Raw genomic sequence first — 13107 nt, 5'->3', positions numbered from 1 at the left:
CCTCCACCATGTCATTGACCACCCTGCTGACCAGGTCCTCTCCTTATCACCGGATCACATGTCTCCCCCTCAAATCTAGTCGAAGGAGGCTGTAAGTCCGACTGACTAGAAGAGCTAGTCTGGAGATTGGTTGGTTGATTGATCGTGATACTGATTGGACCCCAACCAGTCTGCCCGAGGGTGTCAGACAGCTCTGAGATTGCTCCTTGAGGTCGATCGGTACTTCTCCATTTGCACTTGGAGAAATTTGCAGTTTCTATCCTTGGCTGAGAGCGGTCAACGCTGACATCATCCAAATCCCTTCGGAATTCGTGCAAATCATCTCCATTAAAGCCTAGCATGCGCCCATGACTGTTAATGGCGTTTATTAAATGTTGCCCTGTAGGTATGTGCCACGTGACACTGCCGCCATCATCGCACGCCCGAAGCGACAGACATGGATGTGATGTTTGGCGGTTTGAATTCAACGCTGGATCTGCGCTCTAGCTTCCGTGACCTGGACCGGACGACCCCGGTCGGCCGAGCTCAAGTTTTATAAAGCCGCGGTGTCGGCTTCTTCCTCTCGCATTTTCTGCGAAGGCTGTCGGCGAGTTCCTGTGCAGTTGGTGCTCCGACGACACTCCGCTCCTGTTTTCGATGACCTTTTCTTCTCCTGTAAGCTCTTCCGTTCCTTCCTCTCTCTAATCGCTCGCAACCCTCTTCGTTCCTTGCAGTTTTCCTAGTATTCGTTTTGCATTTCCTGCTTACTGTTCCGTTAAACTTCCGTCGAACCTCTTGTCTTTCATTTTCTGGCGATGGCGAGCTCTTCTCGGCCATCCGACCCCGCTCCTGGTCTTTGGTACACCACCATGGAGACTAGGTTTGACGAGGGCGACGCCGAGAACCTTCGAAACGCTTTCGAAATCCCCCCTGACCATAAAATCATTTTGGCCTCTTCGTCCGACCGGCCTAATGATCTATCGATCGACACCATATGTCTATTCATAAACCAATTTGTGGTCGGTCTTCGCTTCGTAATCCATCCTTTCATCCTTGAAGTCTGTAATTATTTCCGCGTTCCTCTCCCCCAACTAGTACCCAATTCCTTTTGTTTGTTGTCCGGTGTTGTCATCCTGTTCCGGCTACACGACATCCCTTTGCCCCCTCAAGTTTGTCATTATTTCTACTACCCCAAGCAATCCGAGCTAGGAACCTATCTTTTTCAGTCTCGAATCGAGCTAGTATTCTTCAATAAGATGTCCATTTCCAACACACACTGGAAGGAGTATTTCTTCTAGCGGCCAAGCTTCCGGGCCCAGTGGCAGCTCGGACTACCATCTCAGCCTGACCTGAAGAAGTACAAAGCCGACCGGATTACCTTCATGTCGCGAGCATGCTGGCCGGTCAGAAATATGATATCCACAAGCTGCTGCTAGAGGGCATTATGTATATCTTCGGGCTGAGTCCAATTCGCACGAGGCTCCTGAGCAGCTTAGGTATGAAATTTCTTGGCTCCTTTCTCTTGAGTCTAACTGATTTGCTTTTTTTCTTTTGCAACCAAAGTCATGATGCGAGCACACGCGGCCGAACTGACGAAGCTGAAAGATGCTGAGATTGAAGCGGCTGCTGTCAAGGAAATGACGAGCCTTGGCCTGGCGTCGGTCAGCTCCCACGAAGGGACGCAAGCCGAGAGCGGGGAGACCCCCACCGCCGTTTAGACGACCAACATCAAAGGAGTTGCTGAAGTGGTTGGTGATCCACTTCTAGCCCCTGACCTACAACATGCTGATCGGACCGAAGGCTCCGAGTCTTCTGATGGAGTGCCCCTCCTTAGGCACAAGAGGTGCCGCATGGACAACACCTCCCGATCCGCCACCTCGGCTGTGGGTACCGCCGAGCGGGTTGACACTTCTTCCCCTGTGGTCGTCCCAACGGTGGAAGCCACCTCGTCCGGTCGGACACCATCTCTGGTCGGACCGCCATCAGAGGCCATCGTTGCTCCTCCGGTCTCATTTTTGTCGCCGCCCCGAACCCTACAAAGACCATTGGTGTCCAAGATCGATCCAATGTTGGTCGCCATTCCGGGTCCAGCGGTTTCCTCCTCGTCAGACCCGAGCAGCCGACGATAGGTGACAGCGACTATTAACCTTTCGACGGAGGACTATCTTGAGCAATGCGCTCCGTCCGACCATCCCCAAACATAAGATCCTGATCCGTGGGCCGCTCATCGGTGTTTGGGAGGAGGCGAGGGCCGGAGCGGCCACGATGTGTCCTAGGCAGCTCGGCAACAACCATGTGCGAATGTCTACGGGGGTACGTTTTTCAGTTATCAATTTATGCCTTACCTTCTATCGGCGCTTGACCTTTATCTTTTTATCTGCAGTACTGGGTGGAGTGCATGACTATGTGCCAACGACTCGCTTTTGTGGAGGAGGAGCTGAAGAAGCTCAAGGTTTCTGGTGACGCCTCTTCCTCCCAAGGGCCATCGGTCGCCCAACTGCAGGTCGATCTGGAGAAGGCCCAACAACTCCTTGTGGTCGAGCAACAGAAGTCCACCAATCAGGCTGGGACAGATCGAGACACAGTTGAAAACCTACGACAAAAAGCTCGAGCTGGCCTCCACAAGGAAACAGCGAGCTATCGCCGACCTGGAACTGAAGAACCAGGAGGCTCGATGGCTCGCCCAAAAGCTTAAAGAAGTCGAGGACTATCTGATTGCCAAGCGGGCCTGCCGAGTGGCTGGAGAGAAGTCTTTGAATAAGAAGCTCAAGGATGCCAAAGATGCACTAGAGGCCTCCGGTTCTGCCCTGATGGTCTACCAACAGAAAGAGTCGAGCCGATTTGCAGCGATGAAATAGGAGTACATTTGCTCGGACCAATTTACCGACAAGGTCGTCCGTCGGATCATCCAGGCCTTTGAATTGGTTGTGGATGGGACGATCGGTCAGCTCAAGGTGAACGGTCATCTCTTCGAGACCCTGACTGACGATGTCATCAATCGCAGCCAGCTCAACGACTTGATGCCTAATGACGTCTTCAATTTTCTTGAGTGAGGCGGAGAGTTTGTAAGAAAATTTTTGAAGTATGTTTGTATGCCAGTTGCTCGGCGATTCCATTTCTTAATGAAAGATCTTATTTTCTGCAACTTTTCCTTGCTTGTGTGCCCGCTTTTGCCCCCCCCCCCCCCCCCCCCCCCTCGGTCAGCATAACCAACGGTCTATCTTGCTCTCTTCGCCATTAGCCAAGTTTTTGACTATATCATCTCGAGCGGACAGTATATTTGAGCTCGGGTCGTAGTTTGGCTGCTGATGGAATTAGTAGGGTTGTACTTCTCGGGTTTAAGGTCGCCGCTCGACCATTTATGAGGACTCGTGCTTGTTCTTCGCCATTCATCGATTTGATGAAGTCGTGGATTTAGGGTCGTCGTTCGACCGCTGATGGAGACAGGGATTTAATGTCGCCACTCGATGATTTAACTAAGACTCGGGTTTAAAGTCGCCGCTCGACCGTTGGTGAAGACTGGGATTTAACGTCGCCGCTCGATGATTTGACAAAGAAAGGGGTTTAATGTCGCCGCTCGACGATTTGACGAAGACAGGAGTTTAAGGTCACCGCTCGACCGTTAGTGAGGACAGAGGTTTAACGTCGCCGCTCGACGGTTCGATGAAGGGCCCCACCAATGTCCATGCCCCACTGGTCGAACGGGCAAACCAATGTGGACGCCTTCATCTCCTCGGTCGGTCGGTATGAGAGGTTGTGATATTTTTGACAGGACAAGCAAGTGGCGACCGTCCGAGCGGCGTCCTCCTGGAGGGTCGGCCAGAAATATCCGACAAGTAAAATCTTCCTTGCCAATGAGAGGTCGTCCGGGTGCCCTCCACAGGACCCTTGGTGTACCTCTTGTAGTGTGTAGTCGGCATCCTCCGACCCGACACACTTAAGTAGGGGCCACGAGAAAGCCTTCTTGTAGAGCTGATCTCCGATCAGGATAAATCGACCAACCCTCTTTCTTAATAAGCGAGGCTCCTCCCGATCGGACGGTGTAATTCCCGATCGCATAAACTCTATCAGCGCTGTCCTCCAGTCATCTAGGAAGGTGAGTCCCTCCATCCGGTCAATGTGAGCCACTAAATCCACCTACTCGATCGACTGCGGTATAACGATCGACGATAATGAGCTTGCCAGTTTGGCCAATTCGTCTGCAGTTTGGTTCTCCGCTGGGGGGACCTTCTGTATTATGACCTCCCGAAAGTTGGTCTTAAGCTTTTTGAAAGCCTCCGCGTAGAGCCTGAGCCGCGCGTTGCTTATCTCGAACGTCCCTGCTAGCTGTTGAGCAACCAACTGTGAGTCCGAGTGAATGAGGACCTTGATGGCTCCGACGTGCTGGGTCGCTTGTAGGCCAACTATAAGTACTTCATATTCGGCTTCATTGTTGGTTGCCCGGTATTCTAGTCGAACGGACAACCGCATCCGCTCCTCTTGGGGGGAGATGAGCAATATTCTGATCCCGATCCCTTACCGAGTGGTCGAGCCATCTACATATATTCTCCAAACGACTTCTGGTTCAGGGTTCTGTACCTTAGTGACGAAATCCTTCAAAGATTGCGCTTTGATGGTCGTTCGAGGCTGGTATTGGATATCAAACTCGCTGAGCTCTGTCGTCCATTTGATTAACCTTCCAGGCGCCTCCGGGTTGAGAAGGACCCTTCCCAAAGGACTGTTGGTCATCACGATGATGGAATACGCGAGGAAGGGCGAAGCCTTCGAGCGGCGAGCACCAACGCAAAAGCTAGCTTCTCAAGACCGGTGTAGCGGGATTCAGCATCTTTCAATATATGACTCAGGAAGTACACCGGTTGTTCCTTGTCGTTCGGCCTAATTAGTGCCGAGCCTACCACATGCTCGGTTGAGGATAAATAAATTCTGAGTGGCTCATCGACAGTTGGCTTAGCCAATACAAGCAATGCATTGAGGTACTCCTTCAATTTTTCAAACGTCCGGTCGCATTCTTTGTCCCATTGAAATTTGGTGGCTCGGTGTAATATCTTGAAGAACGGCAAGCTCCGGTCGGCTGACTTGGAGATGAACCAAGATAGTGTTGCTATCCATCCGGTGAGACGTTGGGCTTCCTTGAGATTTCTTGGCGGTAGCATATCTTATAGTGCTTTCACTTTACTAGGATTCGCCTCGATGCCCTGTTCGGTGACGATGTAACCCAGGAATCATCCTCTCATTGCGCTGAACAGACACTTGTTTGGATTTAGCTTGATTCCATACGTCCCGAGTGTCTGGCAAGTCTCCTTGATATTTGCACATAGGTCAGCTGCCCAGAGGGATTTAATTAGTATATCATCGACATATACCTCCATGTTGCGGTCGATCTGTCGCTGGAACACCTTATTCATCAATATCTGATAAATAGCGCCAGCGTTCTTTAGCCCGAATGGCATGACATTGTAGCAGTAGGTTCCATCAGCCGTGATGAAACTGACCTTCTCTTGATCTTCTCGAGTGAGCAACACTTAGTGGTACCTTGATACACATTCAGCATGCATATCAGCTCGCACCCCCAGTAGAGTCAACCATCTGATCGATCTGAGGCAGCGGGTAGAAGTCCTTCGGGCACGCTTTGTTGAGGTCCCTGAAGTCGATGCAGACTCAGCACTTGTTGCCTGACTTTGAGACCAGCACTACATTCGCGAGCCAGCTCGGAAATTGAACCTCACGTATATGGCCGGCTTCCAGGAGCTTCTCTATTTCCGCTCAGATGATCAGATTTTGTTCGGCGTTGAAGTTCCTCTTTCTCTGCTTCATCGATCAAGCGTCTGGTCGGACATGAAGCTCGTGCTGCGCAACGCTTGGTGATATCCCGGGGAGCTCGTGCGTCGACCATGCGAATACATCGTGGTTTTGTTGGAGACAGTCGACCAGCTCTGCTTTCTGCTCGGCTCCCAGGTCAGACGCGATGAAAGTCGTTGCCTCCGCTCGGCAGGGGTGGATCTATAATTCTTTCTTTTCTTCATAGACTAGAGTAGGGGACTTTTCAGTGATGGCGCTTACCTCTAGTTGGGGCGTCTTCCAAGCAGTATTGGCTTCGGTTTTGACCATCTCGACATAACAACGCCGAGCGACCAACTGATCGCCTTTGACCTCTCCTACCCGGTCTTTTACTGGGAACTTGATTTTTTTGGCAGTATGTTGAGACTACTGCTCGAAATTCGTTGAGAGCCGGTCAACCCAGAATGACGTTGTAGGCTGAGGGGGCATCCACCACAATAAAGTTCGTGGTCCTGATTCTTCTGAGTGGCTCCTCTCCGAGTGATATGGCCAACTTGGCTTGGCCGATCGGCAGAACTTCGTTGGCAGTGAATCCATATAGTGGGGTCATCATCGGCAGCAGCTCGCCTCGATCGATTTAGAGCTGATCGAAAGCCTTCTTGAAAATTATATTCACCGAGCTCCCTGTGTCCGCAAATATTCGGTGAATTGTATAGTTGGCGATTACCGCTCGGATGATGAGGGCGCCATCGTGAGGGATTTCCACTCCTTCGAGGTCCCGGGGTCCGAAGCTGTTTCGGGCCCACTCACCTTCTCTTGACTACATCTCACGACGTGAATTTCTAAGCGCCGGGCGTATGATTTTCTGGCTCGATTGGAGTTTCCGCTAGTCGGTCCACCGACGATGATGTTTACCTCTCCCCGAGCAACATTGCTTCTGTTTTCCTCTTCCCGAGCACTAGGCCTATGTCGCTCGTGTGAGGCTTGGGGATGGTCATTGCTCCTCTATTGATGGGGGTGCCACCGCTCGGGTGACAGCCTGACATCTACTCGTCGTCTGACGGTTTGATGCCCGTGTCGCTGGTCAAGTGAAGGCGATCGACGACGATAACCCCTTGGCGCTGGTCGGGCGATCGACGACGATAACCCCTTGGCGCTGGTCGAGCGATCAGTGTAAACCCGCGACAGTCACGGGTGTTGTACGATGCTGATTGGTGGAAGGAACAAAACATAGGTGTCCATACTTTGCCCTTCGCTGGTTTTGGCCGATCGGAAGCCACATGCTGCACGGCCTGTGCCCTTGTTTCTTGGTGCGATCGACCTTCAGCTCTTGGCCCCCTTGGCGGTTGGTGGCTGCTCGATGGTCGCCGTTCGGTTGGCACCCTGGGCTCGGATGACGCCTCCTTCCTTCTGGCTGTCTGGGCCTTCTCCACGTTTATGTATTCATTAGCCTTCTTGAGCATATAGTCGTAGTCGCGGGACGGCTTCATGATGAGCGATCGGAAGAAGTCTCCCTCTACAAGCCCCTGGGTGAAGGCATTCATCATGGTATCAGATGAGACCGAGGGGATATCCATAGCTACCTAGTTGAAGAGCTAGATGTATGCTAGGAGGGTTTCTCTCGGCCTTTGCTTCAAAGAGAACAGACTGACGCTTGTCTTTTAGTAGTGTCCGCTGCTTGCAAAATGGTGGAAGAAAGCCGTTCGGAAATCCTTGAAGTTTTGTATTGATCCGTCCAACAACCTCCTGAACCATCGCTGGGCCGAGCTGGACAGCGTTGTGAGAAAGACTTGACACTTCACCCCATTTGTGTATTGGTGAAGTGTAGTAGCATTGTCGAACTTCCTGAAATGATCATCCGGATCGATCAATCCGTTGTATTCTCCGATTGCCAAGGGAGCTTAGTGCCTCGACAAAGGGTCTTAAAGTATTGCTTCAGAGAACTGGCGGTTGATCTGTTCGGGAGATGCGTCAGCTCGGGACGCCTTGCCTTTCCTTGCGTCCTGAATGAGCGCTTCTTCTGAAGAAGATCCCTTCTCCTGATTTGCTTGCGCAACCTCTGAGAGTGTTTGGAATAGAGCCCGATGGAATGGGATAGACGCGGGTGGAGCTTCTCCATGCGTGCCGGTCGGCAGTCTATTTTGCCCCCAAATAGAATACTGCTCCGTTCGGTCATCGTGAGCCGCTTGGGCTCCATAGGCCGACGTTGCTTGTTGCGCCAGTCGGTCAGCTAGTGCCTGTTGCTGCTGTTGCACGACTATCTTTGCCGCTCGCACTTGTATTAGTGTGTCGAGCTCCTCTTGAGTGAGCGTCATGGTGTGAAGTCGTCCAGCGTCATCCATCTTCTCGGCTCGGATGCAGGTGCGTTCCCACAGATGACGCTAAATTTGGTTCTGTTCGAGAGTCGAGGCAATAGATGCTGGGGACGTGGCGCTCCCGTTGACCGTTGGTGGACTTCTGGTCAATGAAGCCTACAACCACAGCAACGTCAGTGCCGAGCCGGGGAGGGGTTCCTCGGCGATGGCCCTCCAACGCTCAAGTCAAACACTGACGATATAGAAGAAACGAGGAAGAAAAATGACAGAGTAACTGTAGCTACAGTAGAGATTATGCATACATCCGTTGAAGCTTGGAGCCCTTTATATAGGGCTCCGGGGAAGCGTGTACACACTCCTCGAGACGTGCACGCTCCTCAAAGCATATCCTAAAAAGATATGTCAGAAAAGTGTCCCTAACATCATACCTTAACGACCCGATCGAGCATATCTCTGACAGGACAGTAGAAGCTTCCGCCGTACGATCCTCTGCCTGTTCATGCCGCCAACCATGTCGTCTGTCGTTGGCGAGAGTCCCTATGAGGATATCGGCTGATCCTCCTTTTGTCTGTTAGTGGGTTGAGCAAGATGGCTGCTCGGCCAGCCCTTGGCCGTTCGACGAGTCTTGTCCTCGGGCCAAGCGGAATGGCCACTCGGCCAACATCAAACTGTCCTGGCTCCATGTTATGTAGGTCGGAGCTGTGTCTGAATGTAGTCTGTTCGGTCGCATGTTTTGCTGATGTGAGTCCGAGCGGACTAGTCGCTCGGCACATACCTCGTTTGTTTGAGCGCCGGAAGCTCGGTACATGACTGAGCCGTGCTAACATCTGCTTCATGTAGGCTCGACGACTCTTCCTCCCGGTCAGGAAAGGGGGTTGCCCGATTGGACGATAATACCGAGGCGCTGACCAGTTTGACTTTGACCTCCACCATGTTATTGACCACCCGGCTAACCGGGCCCCTCCTTATCACGGGATCACAAATTATATAATTCTCTCTTCAATATGCTTTACTTAAGGAAACAAGTTATTTTATAAAATAATTTAGATCACATTTTTATTAAAATATTTTTTTAGAGTGAACTTAATGATTTAAATGATCAATATTTTTAATTTGAAAGTGCAAATCTGTTTATAACACAATTTGTATTTTGAAGTTTCAAATAAAATGAAGTGCAAATTGATTTATATAGATCAAATTATATATCAAAATTATTATTTTTAGATGAAAAAATCAATATATTCTAATAAAGGTGTATAAAAGCTCTTAATACTCAAAATTACTAGTTTTAATGGTGTTGATTAGTAAAATGGTCTGTTTTTTAAAAAAATTAATTTAATAAAAAAATTATATCTCTCGATGATTTTTTATTAATTCTTTAACTGTAAATTTATTTGTTAATTAGTTTGCACCTTAAAAAAATTAAGAATTTTGATTAGTATTATAAGCTTTAAACTTCTTAAGTAGAATTTGTTTGTGTGCAAAACAGTGATGAAATATAAAACTTATGGTTCTGCCTATTTTTATCTGCACTGTGATTTTTCAAGTTTGTCTATAGAGAGGTGATTTAATTGTATTAGTTTCTATAGTTACTGATAACATGATTTTGTTCAAGATGATAATAAGATTGTCTATGATATTAACAAATGGATTCTTGGACTAGAGAAAAAAACTATGAACCCAAACTAGCAAATGGTTTATTATTTTTTTATGATTTTTATCTAAAATTTAGATTTTTAAATTTATTTTTTTTATGATTTTTATCTAAAATTTAGTTTTTTAAATTTATTTTTTTATCATAGCCACAAATAGATATATCATCAAATTCTATTGTTATATGGAATAATTTATACATTTTTTTATGCGCGAGTGTTTATATTTGTCATATTTTTCAAAAAAAAAACATTTTCTCAAAGACAATATATCTTAAGATGCTTGATCACAAATCAACTTAGCAGAAGAAACAGACAAATAGAAAAAAAAAATAGTAAGATTTTTTTATAAAAAAAATAAATTTGAAGCTCTAATATAAACTTAATTTTATGTAAATAAGAGTTTTTTAAAACCAAATTAGAGCAATATAAAAAATTATTAAAAAGGTTTTCTAATTTTTTTTTCTTTTCCTCTTAACTTTTTTCATCAAAGGATATTCCTTCACAATATGTTTTTTATGCTATAATGATCTTAAAAATACGTAAGATGAAAAATAATCAATATCGATACTTGTATATATTCTTTACCTATAATAAAAATGCATAAGTATTTTCTTAGAAGATACCCTATATTCTAATGTACACCTATAAGATAGACATAGAGGGGCAAAATAAAATGTGAATATGCAAAGATATATATAAATTGAGACATAAGTATTTTACTACATTATTGATGATTTATTTTTAAATTTTTTTATTGGTGTTCTTAGGGATTGGATGAAATTTAATTATTATTAAAAGATATGCAAAGTCAAAATATGTCGAAAAGCTAGCCCATGTAGTCAAACATTGGAGCTGTGCTCAATCATGCCTGCCGCCGATAAGCCGGCCGTCCGCTGTCGCTTAGTTCCGCCGGATGAGTGGTCGTGCTTCGCCGCCTGCTCCAGCACCGCCTTCAGCGCATCTTGGACGGCGGCGATCAGCTGCTGCTTGTGCTCTCCGTCGTGATCAGTTGCATCGATATCGTCGGAGCCGTTGTCTTGCTCGTCGGCGTGAGAGATGAGGAGGGCGTTCTTGACGCGGCCGCCGACGGTGGTGATCTCGGCCTTGAGGACGCGGAGCCGCAGCGCCTTGAGCGCGCCGATGAGGTCCGGGATCAGGTCGGGGCGGTCGTCGCAGCAAAGCGAAGCTCTTACTACAGGACTCCTCCCCTCCTCGTCGCAGGCGGATTCCACGGCGATCTCGTCGGCCTCCGTCGGCAGCGGGCTCTCCTCCGCGATCTCCGACGTCTGCCGCTTCAGCTCCTTCACGTGCTGGATGACCTCCGCCAGCAACGATGCCTTGTCCGTCTAATCAATGATTTGAGCAACAACATTAATTTGGAAGATAAGTTTAGTATTACATGAACTCGATCGATTCGATAGATATATTCGGGGACACGGAAATTTCGATCTTATCATATCGTCCTAAAAGGATATAGTAACATTGACATTATGTGGCAAAAGGTAATTCATTCGCCTCCAATATCCTTGTCAACTCATCTCTAAGTCAATACGGAAGATGTAAATCACGAGATGACTACTAATCATTAGTCCAGATGACAAGACATGAGAAGAGATATACTCGGACATACTAAATTTTGATCCCAAAATTTCACGTAGCAACACTCTATATTTTAATCATTTTACCATCCTAGAAAGATATTATTATAGCAAAAAAATGAAATTCGTTATCCTAACGATTTCATACGACGATCAGTTTTGAAGAGGTAAATCAAAAAATTATAGTTAAATAGTACGGAAATAACTTTTTATCGAGAATAACGAATTAAGCCTAGGGCATGCGCGTGCATATGTGTTTGATGTTTCCACTTGTGATTCGGTAGACGACCAAATGGCAAACTTAGGTAAGGAGATAAAGCTGCATGCTGCGCTAGTGTTGCTTTTCTTTAATAACTTTCTATTGGCCTCTTTTCTGACAGGAGTGCGCATGTTTGTCTCTCTCAGAATTACGCATCCATTCTCTGACGATTCACTATTATTATTTCCTCTTTTTGATCTTACGCACTACCTACACATTAATCTGAAATTAAATTAAATTTGATGTCTAGCTAGTGCAAGATAAATTTCAGTTTACTGGCGAATTAAATAGGATGCGTATGAATGATATGATATTAGCGGTTGGTTAATACATTAATTGAATTATATTATACCTTGGTGTTGTTGGGGAGCATGCTGCGGAGCTTGGCGAGATGGCCGTTGATGCGCTCGCGGCGGCGCCGCTCGGCCTCGCTGTGATTCTTCGTGGCGGCGAGAGCCTTGGCGCCCGTGATTTCCTGCGCCGTTAACTTGCCTAGTTCGGCGCGAATGGTGCCGAAGAGAGACGAGGAAGCGGAGCCCTGATCTGTCGTCCCTCGTCGGAAACCATTCAAACGCATGAAGGCACTGCCGCCGGCTGAATATTCAGTCAGGCCAGCAGGCGAAGGATTCGAGCACACGGCACCGGCTCCGTAGAGGGAAGGGGCAAAAGGAGGGAGAGAATTAGGACACATGATGAGTTCTTGGTCTTGGTGGAGGGAAGCTGCCGGCAGCAGAGACCATGGTAGATTGCTAGGGCTAATAACAACAGTTGCATGATCTTCATAGCCATGAACCATGTGATATGGAACTTCCAGTGCTTGATTCTCCATGGACGATCAGCCGATCTCTTCTCCACAAAGTCAAGTCAGCTGTTCTCCGGCCGGTCACACTCACACACACACACACACTGCAAGCTCTTTAAATGCAATCTTTTTGATCTCCAAACTTTACTACATGGCCTTCACTTTCCCTGAGGACAGACAGACAGTGCGGCACCATTTTATAATAATAAGCTAGCTAGCTGCTTCTTATGTGTTGAGAGACGAGGCGTTGCCTGTTGGATATATAATCGCACTCATCTCACAAGTTACTGACGCTTATTGAGAGGCTGCGGGGACAAGGCAGAAAAAGAGGAGCAGCGGCGACGGGATTAGAACCGACCGAGCCTGATGAGATCAAAAAGACGGTGGTGGCTACGACTCCGAGCTAGCTAGCCAAAAGAAACACATTTTAATATTAGAAGAGTAGCCAGTAGCCAGGGAATGATAAATAGTTATGGTTCCAACCGTAATTTACTGGCTTAGCCGTGCCCCACGTCGTGTCTCCTCTGAGCCTGCTTTACTAGCTTTCCCTGTTCCACGCCAACCTTATCTGGAACCACGTAATCATTGTGCCGGTGCGCCCAATGTCGTTGAATTGAATCAACGAAGAAAATGATCCATGAATTGAGCAGTGGCACCGTTTGCGTGACAGAGGACGTAACGCAGAAGCAGAGCATGGGAATAAGAGGAAATTGTAAGGGCG

The 13107-nt window shown here is 47.7% G+C and overlaps 1 protein-coding gene across 1 annotated transcript; it reads right to left on the bottom strand.

The window, feature by feature from the left end:
* Positions 1-10441: 10441 nt before the first annotated feature.
* LOC122028722 (transcription factor AIG1-like) lies at positions 10442-12726 on the bottom strand. Its single transcript, XM_042587585.1, has 2 exons — positions 11937-12726; positions 10442-11073 (listed from the first exon to the last, which is right to left on the bottom strand). The coding sequence occupies exons 1-2, from the start codon at positions 12411-12413 to the stop codon at positions 10567-10569; spliced, it is 984 nt and encodes a 327-aa protein (XP_042443519.1). The 5' UTR covers positions 12414-12726; the 3' UTR covers positions 10442-10566.
* Between the last annotated feature and the right edge of the window lie 381 nt (positions 12727-13107).

This window comes from Zingiber officinale, chromosome 10B (genome assembly GCF_018446385.1).
Source record: "Zingiber officinale cultivar Zhangliang chromosome 10B, Zo_v1.1, whole genome shotgun sequence".
Classification (NCBI taxonomy): Eukaryota; Viridiplantae; Streptophyta; class Magnoliopsida; order Zingiberales; family Zingiberaceae; genus Zingiber; species Zingiber officinale.
Note: the sequence above shows the minus strand (reverse complement) of the source record. Positions and strands in the feature narration are given on the sequence as shown.